The 13,338-nt window shown below is 41.7% G+C and overlaps 1 protein-coding gene across 2 annotated transcripts in view; it reads right to left on the bottom strand.

The window, feature by feature from the left end:
• Positions 1-2,405: 2,405 nt before the first annotated feature.
• The window catches only part of wdtc1 (WD and tetratricopeptide repeats 1), a 38,143-nt gene continuing 27,210 nt past the window's right edge, over positions 2,406-13,338 (bottom strand). For both annotated transcript variants that reach the window (XM_052036501.1, XM_052036502.1), the window contains exons 14-16: positions 10,431-10,605; positions 6,956-7,148; positions 2,406-5,430 (exon numbers count right to left, since the gene is read on the bottom strand). In XM_052036501.1, the coding sequence (XP_051892461.1) occupies positions 5,236-5,430; positions 6,956-7,148; positions 10,431-10,605 (563 nt within the window). In that variant the 3' untranslated portion in view covers positions 2,406-5,235. The remainder of the gene's footprint in view (positions 5,431-6,955; positions 7,149-10,430; positions 10,606-13,338) is intronic.

A 13,338-nucleotide genomic window follows, 5' to 3' on the forward strand; every position in this document is an offset into this window, starting at 1 on the left:
CTTTGAGGGAGCGTTGTGTCTGTATCTAACCTGGGATGTGTCAGCTTTGAGAGTGATGGGAGGGTGCAGATCATGTTGTAAATTAAGTGTGAATTTGGACCTTGTTTGAGCCTTTCATGGAGGGGTAGGTGACTGGAAATTGACGCGGTAAATTCTCACCTAGCCACCTACATACTTTCCTCCATCAGCTTTAATGCTTTTCCCCTGCAGGATTCAATGTAGCTTCTCTCGCCACCTGCATAACACTGTTTTTCCAAATTAATCACTTGCTAAGTCACGAGTTAATTCCCCCATCACCTCAAGATCTGGCTGACGTAGTCGAGAATATTGTGGAGCCCCTGACCCTTCTATTGATTTGTCTACAATTTTCAGACTGGGTTAAAAACATCTATCTTCAATCCAGGGTAGGAATAAAGTCTCTATACTTGCAGAACACTGGAAATGAATCCAAATCTTCTCTAACACTTGTCTATGTCGTTTTGTACAATTCTGGTCACCCTCTAGGAAGGACATGATTGTACTGGAGAAGGTATCACAGGATTGTACAGCACAGAACTGAACTGTGCCCTTCAGTCCAACTCCTCCATGCTCACCCTAATACCTAACTACCCTAATCTCATTTGCCTGTATTAGGCATGTATAACTCTACTTTCCTATTCAAATACCTGCCTGAATGCTTTTTGAAGTAAACAATATTTATCAGCACCACCTTGTGCATACTGCCACTTCATATGCATGCATGCACCAGTAATTTCTGTGCACCTTCTGGAAACAATACTTAATCCCAGTTGATTTTCTTCAGCCTCCATGCATAGCATCTGTAAATTCTTCTAGACAGTTCCTTTTGTTAACCATCTGGTCTGGCATTTCATGAAATTCTGGTAACACCATAGGAAATTAAGGTGTCCCAAACAGCTTCCCAAGCTAACAACTACACATTTCAAACATGTAACCACCATAATACAGTACTTTGCAGATTCATACAGACAAAAACAGATGTAACTAACATGGTTGAAATTGATAAAATTCTTTGAATCTATTAATTGCAACTTTAACCCCAAACTAAAATGCAGTTCATGCTACTGTTTTGCCATGGAGTGCTGAATTATTTTATCATGGATTCCACATTAATTGTGAAGTCTGAAAATACTTGATGCGCAGAGAGGATGTTGCCTGGGATGGAATGTTTAAGTTATGAGAGAAACTGGACAGATTTGGTTTGTTTTTCTTGGAGTGGGAGGAGGCTTGGGGAAACCTGACAACGGGGTACAAAATTGAGGGGCATAGACAGTAGCAATGCACACAAACTGCTGGAGGAACTCAGTAGGTCAGGCAGCATCGATGGAAGGAAATAAACATTCCCTCGCTGGATGCTGTGACTGTTTATTTCCATCCATAGATGACACAGCTGAGTTCCTCCAGCATTTCGTGTGTATTGCTCCAGATTCCAGCATCCACAGAATCTCGTGTCTCCATAGATAGTAGCAAAACTTCTCATTGGCGTATTCTAAAACCAGAAGGCATAGTTTCAGGAGAAGGGGCAAGATGTTTAAAGAGGATTTGAGAAAGAACCTTCTCCACCCAGAAGGTGGTTGGAATCTGGAATGTACTCTGGGAGCTCTTGCTATTTTTTAAATATATATTTTTGTCTTAGGAGGATAGGTTGAGTGAGATAGGGCTTTTCCCTTTCAAGAGGAAGAGGATGAGAGGTGACTTGATAGAGGTGTACAAGATAAGAGGCAATAGATCGAGTGGACAGTCAGAGACTTTTTTCAGGGTGACAATGGCTAACATAAGCAGACATAATTTTAAGGTGATTGGAGGAAGGTATAAGGGGTTGCCAGGGGTAAGTTTTTTCCCCCCACACATACTGGTGGGTGCGTGGAACACTGCCAGCAAAGGTTGTGGGGGCAGATACATTAGGGACATTTAAAAGACTCTTAGATAGACACATGAATGATAGAGAAATGGGGGGAGGGCTATGTAGGAGAGAAGGGTTAGATAGATATTAGAGCAGGAATAAAATGTCCTTGAGATGTGTAATCAATAAAAGTTAAAACCCATTTCTCAATATGGGCTGAATGGCTTTATCAAGATTGCATCTGAGGTCATCATTCCCCCACTTACTTCCCAACAATCTACCATCTCAAGCCCCCCACCCACATTAGGGGTAATTTACAGGAGCCAATTTGCCAACCAGCATGTTTTTGGGTTGGGGGAAAACGCAAGTGGTCACATGGAGAAAAATGCAGACATCACATGGACAGCACTTGAGGTCACATTTGAACCTGTATCCTTGGAACTGTATGGCAACAACTTGTCTGTGTACCACTACTGTCCTGAAGAGTGCAACTTGCTGAGCCATGGGTGAAACTTTAAATTGTGACAAATTGCTAGGGTTTGTGTTTTTATTGCACTGATGTACATTGGGAGTAACAAGTTTGTTGAAAGCAGTAGTTCCTTTATAAGTAAGAATTATAGTAAAACCAACACTTTGCTAAATTGGCCATTTAATGCTGGCAAAACTCACAACTCTGGAGTAACAATTTAATTTTACAGTTAGCAGCTTCCCACGGGCAATTCATCATCAAAACACAGACAAGAACAGGAGCAACAAACTGTGAGGTTTAAACATAGAATTGGCACCGAACTCTTGGTGGAGGTGCAATTACTGACCCATCAATCTCACTACACTGACTCAGCCAATAACCCAGCCTCAGATAATCCCACTGCCACCATTGATAGATTGTATTTACTAACCCCAGTGTCAGTTACAGCTTCAATTCAAGGCTCTAGCAACTGCAAATGAGCAACAGTCTTAGTCAAAAACTCAGGCAGGATTTTATATTGAAAAAAATTCTGATTCATAACCACATCATAACCTAAATTATACTTAACAATTCAGCAATGCAGTCATATGCATAATGTCTGATAGTGGGAGTAGCTGGCAGTTAACTATGGATTCTGGCAACATCTCAATCATACCATGTCCCCTTTGTGCTCTGGGGCACCTCTTGGTCAAGTACTAACCCTGAAGATCCAATGGAAATCTCAAGAGACACGTCTTAAATAATTAAACACCTCACCCTCTGTATTTAATCAGTAAGTAGTTCAAATGAGCAATTAACCAGAAAAGTAATTGCTGGGGCAGTAATTGCAAGTAATCAGTGACTAAACCAATTAAGTTCTGTCATTGTGCAGATGATGGGGTTTTTGACCCAATTTTGTGGATTGGAACCAACAAATCCTTCCACTCTCATGAAAGTAGCAAATTAGTGACCTTCAAAGTAAATTGATAAACATGTGATGTAGCAGAGAAGTGAACCAGTTTCCAATCCATCAATATGTGAACATCAAGTGTAATCTGACAAGACTTGCCTCACAGCAAACAGCCTCTACCCATGATGAACTTGCCTGTACAGAAAGTGATGGTGTCAGTAAATAAAACAGCCTCTGTATTGTACATTCTCATTGGCAGCAAATACTGAAAGAATCAGATCACGTGCACAATGGCTGTACAATGTGTTGTCTTCCCTATATACCCACTGAAAAGTACCCTTGTACTGAGGAACCTACACCAAAACATGTCTAAGGTATTCCATTTTCCACATCTGCCATCTTTCTGGCTAAAATGATTAGTTTGTGTGTAATATTTTCATTCACTTCAAGTAGAATCAATTGAAACTCTCACTGTGACAGGATATTTGCCCAGTGTTAGAGTTCAGAAGTGGAAGGATAGTTTGCTCACCAACTTCACCAGTCTTGTCATGCACTCCATTCAATATGGTTATAAAATGGTTGTGTTCGCCTGCCGCCTTCTCCAGACACATTCTTGCCAGCATTACGCACTCACTACTTCTCCCAGAAGTGAAACTTTATCCTCTACCTCACTCTACACCTTTCAAATACCCAATAAAATTTTCTCCACTTCATAGAAAATTAGGAATTAGAATGAGACCTACAGATCACCCACTCCCTGCTCCACCATCAGTAGCGCTGCATTTATGCAAAGCTGGTAACACAATATTTAAGTAAGCGCATACATTGCGACAATCATCAAATGGTGCAGGCAGCAAAAAGAAACCAAAAGATAATAAATCCACATTGCATATTCTCACCAAATCTTCTCTCAGAGATGACATTATCCCGAGATCCTAACAGGACTAAGATCTGACTCTGCAATACAATCCTAGGGATTCCTTATTAGGAGCACTGGACATTCCAAGTATTGGAAAGCAGACAGTAATCACAGAATCAGTATTTAACGATAGGCAGTGAAGCATAGAGCGGTAAAACAGCCAGGAAGGGTGGAAAATCAAGAGAGAGCATGAAGGGGTACAGGAGGGGTAGGGAGAGGGGAGTGAAGGGAACTGGGTTTGGGGAGGGGGGGGAAGGGGAAAAGGGGGGGAGAGAGAGAGAGAATGAATGAATGAATGAATGTGAAGTGGGAGTGCTGGGAGTGTAATGAACAGACCAAGTGTATGGGGATGTATATGGGGAGAAACCCACCCAGATTGTTCACAGGCCGAGCACTGAGGTATTCCTGAATCAGCCCCATACTTGACCATAGTTATTGTCAATCTCACAGCAAATACAATTGGATTGCTTCCCATAATCTTACATCAGCATAGCTGGTGCACCAAAATTCCATTGCTTGGACACTCTATGACTGCGTAGAGATGGACAGAAGAGCCACAAGTGTGTTATCCAAGGACCTGATCAAGGACAGGGACTCTCTACATCCTACAATGAAAACTGCATCAGGAAATACTGACTCAAACTGTTGACCCCAGGTCTGTTAATGGAATTTGCTTTACCACAGTATTACTGTCTGTTTGTTGCTGATGGACTGTCACCACAAGGGGACTGAATGTGATAGAAGAGGAAGCATTTATACAAACTGAAAGCAGCATCTAAACAATTTACAAAAAGTTCTGCTTATCAAACATGTCTTTCTCAGTCACCAGAAACAATTTGTCTCCTATATGTGTCTTAGGTCAGGTTTGACCCAGTTAGCTGTTCACTAGAGGGCTGCAACATCGCTGAAGCTTCTGCAGACTGGTATAGGGTCCATCCATATGAGTGAGATAGACATTGGAAAGGATGCAAACCCTGTCATTGCTTCTTGAACATGGCTTATGCGTAGCTGAGGACAGTGTAGTGTTTCAGCCACAGACACTAAACTGATGGTTGTTTGCTGGTCTGTCCCAAGTACGCTATTCTTCAAGTTGCTTCTTAACTTGGCCGACACTGCACCTGGCCTTCGGAGTTTTCTTCATCATCTGAGGCCATCCCACTATTGGTCAGTCCAGTGATCCTGTATCCCATATTTAAGAGCATTACTTCTAGGGGGTCTGCGTTCATTCGTCGTTGGTTTGCTTGTGAAGCCCCTTCCATGTCCTCAATCACTCTTTCATTTTGATCTTCACTCTGGGAAAGAAAGAACACGATTACTAGGCATTAGATTTGTTCCTTGGGCTAACACACGGATTCATGTGCTGAGCCATTATGATGGAACAACGATGCATTGCAACATAGTGTCTGATTTCTTCTATGTCCATTTCAAGTTCAGAGACTGCTGCCTCAAGCAGTGCAAGTTGCAGATACTTCCCAGACCTGTTGCAAGTTAATACCAGGTGCAGGAAAGGATACATCACTATTCCTTCCTGTACTGCCATTTTCATACTTAAGTCGATTTAAAACTTGTATCACCTGCAGTAGCCGCTTTCTGCCTTGACATCATGTTTGCACTTGAAGTTACTCTTTCTCCCTCCACAATCTGTGCTTGTTTTGTCCTAGATTCAATTATCATCTTTAAAAAAAAGTCATTTAGACTCAGAGTGGGTCAATCCCAAACTGCATAGAATCTAATAACAACGCACAAGTGACCCACTCACAATTAAATGACCTGCTGTTATACAAGTTAAAATCTAAAAATATTTTCAGTTTGACATCCACACAGTTCTTCCACACATCGAGTCCCACCAACACCAAATTTCTGTGTCAAGTATTCGCCATCCTCTACTTGCCTTGCTTACAGCTTGAAAACTTCTAATCTATGCAAAACATTGTTTGGCAAAATTGGGAAGGACAATTGTTTACATCCAATTTTTTAAAATATAGAATTTACAGCCCAGGAATTGACTTTTTTGGGCTAACTGATACGTGCTTGTGGTAACACTCCACATTAGCTTCCTCCCATGTTACATTACCTCACCCAATCTGCATAACCTTCTGTTCTTTTCTCCCTTTAAATGCATCTGCACTGCTTGTCTCAATTATTCAACGTGGTAGCAGGTTCACTATTCCAGATATATTCTGGAAAGAAGCTTCCCCACAATTCATTTATGGAATTTATTAATGAATTTCTACAATTATGTCCTGGCAGGCATGGTAGCGCAGCAGTTAGTGTGACACTATTACAGTGCCAGCGACCCGGGTTCAATTCCAGCCACTGTCTATAAGGAGTTTGTACATTCTCCCCATGACTGCGTGGGATTCCTCCGGGTGCTCCGGTTTCCTCCCAAAGATGTACGGGTTACAAAGTTGTGGGCATGCTATGTTGGCGCCGGAAGTGTGGCAACACTTGCGGGCTGCCCCCAGAACACCCTACGCAAAGATGCATTTCAGTGTGTGTTTCGATGTACAAGTGACTAATAAAGATATCTTAGTTCTGGACCTCCACAAGTAAAAACACATCATGGTTTAACTTTTAGAACTGATTGGGCAAACAGTTCTTGGAACCCCCTGTTGATGTTAGTTGGGCTAATGGTCAGCAGCAGGTGGATCTCCTTCTGTTTGTTATAGTAAATTGTTAGATAGCTCTTGTGCTCTGCAAGCCAACGTGGGGTTAGGAAGTACTTTGTGTTCTCTGGGCCAAAGATGAATTAACCAGGTGGTTTTTCTTCCCTCCCATTTGGAATTATTCAGAAGCTCAGTCAGTTTGCATTCATACCTCTGGTCTTGGACTCCAGAGACGAACCACAGGATCAATGCCACTTGTTGCGAGGAAGCAGTGCCTTGGGTGAGGTTGTAGACAGTTTACAATTGACTCGTCACCCTGCAGAACACGAACAAGGTTTGTCGTCTCTTTCTCCCAGATGAAAAAGGATCCATCGTCGGAACCACTGACAATGTACTGACCATTACTGAAAGGAAAGATGAACCATTTGCCACAAGAAGAGGGAACAATCTTATTTATAGTCAAAACATGGTCCGTTTTTCCACCCCTTCTGCTGCATTACTGAAGTAACATTTTCACTCAGCAATCTATCAAATGCATCACCCTTTTCCCTTAAGCCTCCCCATTCCTGTAGTCCTTACATTTTTATACCCAATCCCTGTGCCCATTCCAACCACTATCAGTCCCAACTACTATGGATATAGAATCACAGAGCTGTACAGCATGGAAGCAGGCCATTCGACCCAACTTGTCCATGCTGATCAGTGGCCAAGCACTTCGTTCATAGCCTTCTATGCCTAAGTGATTCAAGTGTTCATCTAGACATTTCTTAAATGCTGTCAACATCCCAGCTTCAACCACTCTCTCAGCCAGTGCATTCCAAGTACTTACTATTCTCTGGGTGAAGAAAGTCCCCCCTGTATCCCCTCTGAATCTCTTCCCCCTTAACCTAAATCTATGTCCTTTAGTTTTATATACCTCTGATAATGGGTAAAAATTTTCCTGCAGTCTAACCTATCTACACCCCTCATAATTTGATGTACTTTAATCATGTGCCCTTTTAATGACCTTCCCTCCAGGGAGAACAGATTTAGCTTCTTCAGTCTTTCCTCAAAATTGAACTACCCCATCCCAGGCAATGTTGTGGTGAATCTCTTCTGCACCCTCTCCAGCACTATCACATCCTTCCTGCAGCTTGGAGACCAGAACTGCGTGCAGTACTCCAGCTGAGGTCTGACCAAGGTTTTATAAAGTTGAAGCATGACCTCCCTACTTCTGTATTCAATGCCCCAATTAATGAAGGCCAGTATCCCGTATGCCTTCCTAATCATGTTGTCTACCTGTGTTGCCACCTTCAAGAATCTATGAACTTGTACTCCGAGATCCTTCTGTTCCTCAATACTCCTAAAGATCCTACCATTCATGGTGCATGTCCTAGCTTCATTAGTGCTCCTAAAATGCATCACCTCACATTTGTCTATTAAACTCCATCTGCCATTTTTCAGCCCATTTCACCAACACATCAATATCTTTCTGCAGCCAAAGACCACCTTCCACACTATCAACTCCTCCACCAATCTTTGTGCCATCCACAAACTTACTGATCTTTCCTCCCACATCTAGATCATTCACATATTTTAGAAACAAATATCCCAGTACCAATTCTTTTGGGACACCACTAGTCATAGGGATCCAATTGCCCTCCGGCTCCAAGCACAGATTGCTCCTTTTGGGCCTAATTTTTCCCTGGTTATTCTTTTGCCCCTAATTTATTTAAAGGACACCTTCAGATTTACCTCCCTTTTGCCAGTGATTTCTCATGACCCCTCTTTGCCTTCCTAATTTCCTTTTTAAGCACCTCCCTACACTTTTTACAGGCCTCCCTCATCATCAGCAGGCATGGTAGTGTAGTGGTTAGCGTAACACTTTACAGCACCAGTGACCCTGGTTCAATTCTGGCCGCTGTCTGTAACGAGTTTGTACGTTCTCCCCGTGTCTGCATGGGTTTCCTCCGAATGCTCCGGTTTCCTCCCACGTTCCAAAGACGTACAGGTTAGGAAGTCATGGGCATGCTATGTTGGCAGTGGAAACAAGACGACATTTGTGGGCCGCCCCCAGAGCATTCTACGCAAAAGATACATTTCACTGTGTGTTCCGATGTACATGTGACTAATAAAGATATCTTATCTTATTAGTTCTCTATACTTATCATATGCTTTCTTTTCTCTCTTTATCCAACCCTCAATATCCCTTGACATCCAGGGTTCCCTATTACAGGAAAACATTGGCCATGAATTCTCATTATTTCTCCTTTGAATGCTTTCCCATTGTGCAAATACAGACTTACCTAGAAGTAGATGCTCCCAATCTACCTTTGCCAGGTCCTCCCTATGGGTAATGAAATTGGCCTTACCCCAATTTAAGACCTTAATTACTGGTCTATTCCTATCCTTTTCCATAATCACTTTAAAATATATGGAATTATGGTCATTATCTCCAAAATGTTCCTCTACTAACATTCCCTTCACTTGACCAGCTACATTCCCCAGGACAAGAGCCAGTAATGCTCCTTCCCTCATTGGTCTATCAACATACTGCTTCAAAAAGCTCTACTGGAGACACCTCAAAAATTCCAGCCCCTCTAAGCCTTTCACACTTAGGAAATCCCAGTTAATATTTGGGAAAATGAAATCCCCCAGTCTGATAACCCAATTTTAATTGTAACTCTCTGATATCTGCCTATATATCTGTTCCTCCTTCTCCTGTTGACCACAGGGGGGGTCTGTAATGCGCCCACAGAAAAGTGACAACACCCTGTTTGTTTCTAATTTCTACCCATACAGCCTAGTTTGAAGAGCCTTCTAGAACATCCTCCTTCAGTACTGCAGTAATGCAATCTTTAACTAACAGCAGAGTACCTCCTCCTTCCCTTTTACATATTCACGAGGATCACAAACAGCACTGGAACAATACCATCAACAGCTAGTTTTGAGGCAAATTCTTGGAAACTGCCCTTCCAGTCCCAGTGTTTTAAGTTGCTTTATATAAATGTTATCGGAATCTGACAAAGCAAAATAAATTTTAAAAAAATATACGGGTGGCAAAAATGTTTCTTAAAAAGGAGCGTATTAGAAGCAAGGAGTTTAGAGAGGGAACTCCATAATTTCTGGCCATGCAGCTGAAGGCAGAGCTGTCAATGAAAGCGGTCAAAATGAAGTTTATAGATATCTAAGGATTGTAGGGTGGAAGAGTTTACCAAGATAGTAAGGGAATATGCCAAGGAAGAATTTGAAACCAAATGAGAATATAAAAAGGAAAAGGGACTGCCGTTCCAGGAACCAACATAGTGGGCACCAAGACATAGATAGATAGGACATTCAAGTTTGGTTGCAGGTAACAGATTAGATGAGCTCATATTTGTGGAACATGCAGGAATATAGAACAGCCAGGAGATACTAGTCAAATCTGGAGATGACAGGGCTATGGACAAAACTGATAAACCAAATCTCTAGAAATGGAGATATAAGCAGCACTAAAAAGCAACTCCCTGGGACTAAAATTGTAAATGTTGCCACATTTACATAGTTTGGACTTCTAACTTCTGCCTGGAATATAACAGATTAACCATTTTAGGAATATTTTACAAAATAGTGCACAGCAGTATTTTGCTGCAATTTAGTCCCCAATTCTGACAACTTAAAGAGCCTAAAAAAAAACCTTGGTGACTTTATGAAAATTATAAAATTACCTTCCAAAAAAGTTGGCTTCTTTGATGTCAGTGGTGGTATTGCAATGGCCACAATAACGGGACTTATAATCATAACCACGCTCTCTCAGGATCACCTCGTCGTCAGAGATGGAGTCTTTCCTGCCACTTGATCGGATACGGATTGGGGTCGTAGTTCCTGCCTTTTTCTCATCAGCTACAAAATTGGAGAGTAAGAAGTTCAAATAAAAGTGGAGACTCCTTCCCATTGTTTAGAGTCAGAGAGATATAGGCCCTTTGGCCCACTGAGACTACACCAACCATCAACCGCCCATTTACACTAATCCTACATTAATCTTATTTTTCATTCTCCTCACATTCTCATCAACTTGCCCCCAGATTCTACCACTTATTTACACAATAGGGGGGATTTACAGTGGACAATTAATCTACCAACCTGCATGTCTATGGAATGAGGGAGAAAACCACACAGTCACAGGGAGAACATGCACACTCAATACAGACAACACAAGGTCAGAACTGAACCCAGGTCTCTTGGACTGTGAGGAAGCGACTCTGTTCATTGGGTTCCATTGAGATGGACGGCAAACTGTTGTCATTAACAAAGTAGTCCTTAATGACAGGTAAAGGGCACTACAAATAACTTGAGACAGAACTGCAAATTGCCTGGATCTCCACGAAGACTATTTGTACAAACCCTAGCTCAGAATCGCTGGGTAACCGGTAATGGTGCTGGATGCTCTCCAGAAAGTCTAAATTATGTCTTCTCAGCCCAGATCAGACTGCCATAGTCACTTTGTAACAGTCAGTCCATCGAAAACTCATACACATACCTCACCCTACACTAAGTATCTTCTGGGCATCACTCTTGCTCCTGCTGACCTCCATTGATTGTGTCCCCTAAAAACCATAAATTTAATGCTAGTATCCTTGAGCTTATATCCATCCATAGCCTCACCCCACTCTTTTCTTTAACTTCTTCCAACTGTACAATGAAATCCCTCCCCACTGAAACTCTCTTCTGTGCTTGGTCTGTCCAAATCCAGTCTCTGTGGACATTCCTTCGGCAGCTTTGGCCCCAAGCACTCCTCCTGCCCGCACTGTCAAAAAATTAGGTCATGCCCTTTGAACCTCAACTCTTTTTATCCAAAAAAAATCATTGAGTTGGAGATGAAGGGAGTAAGATTCTCCTTGAAACCTATCACTTTTGGAGTTAGAAGCAAGAGGCAAGGAAGTTTAGTGGGTGTAGACTATTGGTTTGGGAGGTTTTGTGCCGGCTTAAAAAAGCCCACAAACAATATAGGACCTATAGGATTCAATGGATACAAGTTAAGAATTCTACATTGAAAAATTCTGCAGGACAAAAGTCAAGACATGATGGATGGCAGAAAGCCCCCTCCCAACACAATTATTCCCCTAAAGATCCCATGCATGCTGATCTTGCTAACTTCTGTCCTCAGTCTCCCCTATCAAAATCATTGTTCACCACCCATTCTTCAAAAACCCACCTTGACCTTTCCTTTTCACCTATAAACTCATTTTTAACTTCAAGTTACATGAATATATTGTTTTTGCTGCCTTATGCCCATCATCTCTTAGCTTCATGTGCAATCCTTCTAATAGTTTCTGCCCTTTTCTGATCAACATAATCCTGTAATTTCCTCACATTCACCCATGAAGCTCCACAGGCATTTAAGACTGGTACTGACCCTTAATCTACCTCCTGTGCCAAAGTGACATCATTTACAGTCCTCAATTCTACTATTCCAACATGAAGCACCTCTGTGCTGACTAACATCATTTGAATGAATTGTAACTTCGGTTAGCTGAATATCAAACCATCCAAGCTTTTGTTTTCAACTTCCCACAATTTCCTCTCATCACACAAACCCTGGCCTCTTGTTTAACCGACAGCAAAGCTTCAAAACCATATCCCTTCACTCATCAATGGCCACATGTTTCCAGCTCCACAACACTGTTGCACCCCATATCCAGCCTCTGTTTTACTTAGATTTTTGGCATCTCTAGACTTGATTGTTTTTCCAAAGTCCTCCTACCTGGTCTCCACTCCTTCCATAACCTACAACTTCCAAGACAACCATTTCCTTTCTGTCCCAGAAAAAATTCTGTTCATGCATCACCAAAACATTAAGGGGAAACTCTGTCACTCATTGTTTTAAAAAAAAAGGTCTTTCTTACCACAGCCTATCATTCGTGAATGGACTATTTCCTGCAGCCTTTAACTCTCCAGCCCTGGCATTTAGCAAGTCTCTCTCCCTCCCTTCTCTATCTCCTCCTGCTGGTGAAAGAACCTGCTGATCCCCAGGGCTGCACCTTTTTCCAGTTTGCTCTTCATAATTAAAAAAAAATCCCCAAGCTCAACTTTCCAACCAAGTCTCAATCTCTCCTTCCTTGGCTTCATTTGTGACATGTCACGGGCCAACTTAGCTTAAAAACTTTACATTAAATGCAGAACATTCAGTGGAGAAAGAGGAGGTAATATCATTTGGAAGATTAAGTGGGATTTTAAAAGACACGAAGAGAAGTCCTTTAAGAATGTGCATGACAGTTGGTTAGGCTGATAGGACAAAAGCTACAATGAGCAAATAGGAGAGCTAAAATACATGAGGTAGTTTATGTAAGAATTAACATGGGCGCAGACATAAGGGGCTAGAGGACACATTTCCATGTTAGAACATAATGATTCTTTGAGTTATAAAGTTTATGGAATCCTACAAAACTCTGGGATCTTCATCTATATCTGGGGCTTATGACACCTGTCGGTAACATCCATATTTAGTTAGTGCTGTGATTCCCTGTTTCTGTATATTGACTGTTGAGTTTTGTACAAACATTATTCTGTTTGTTCAATTCTTGTACGCCTTTACATAAAATGCAGATTAAAAAGGTACATGTGGAAGTCTGATTT

Source organism: Pristis pectinata, chromosome 22 (genome assembly GCF_009764475.1).
Source record: "Pristis pectinata isolate sPriPec2 chromosome 22, sPriPec2.1.pri, whole genome shotgun sequence".
Taxonomy (NCBI): domain Eukaryota; kingdom Metazoa; phylum Chordata; class Chondrichthyes; order Rhinopristiformes; family Pristidae; genus Pristis; species Pristis pectinata.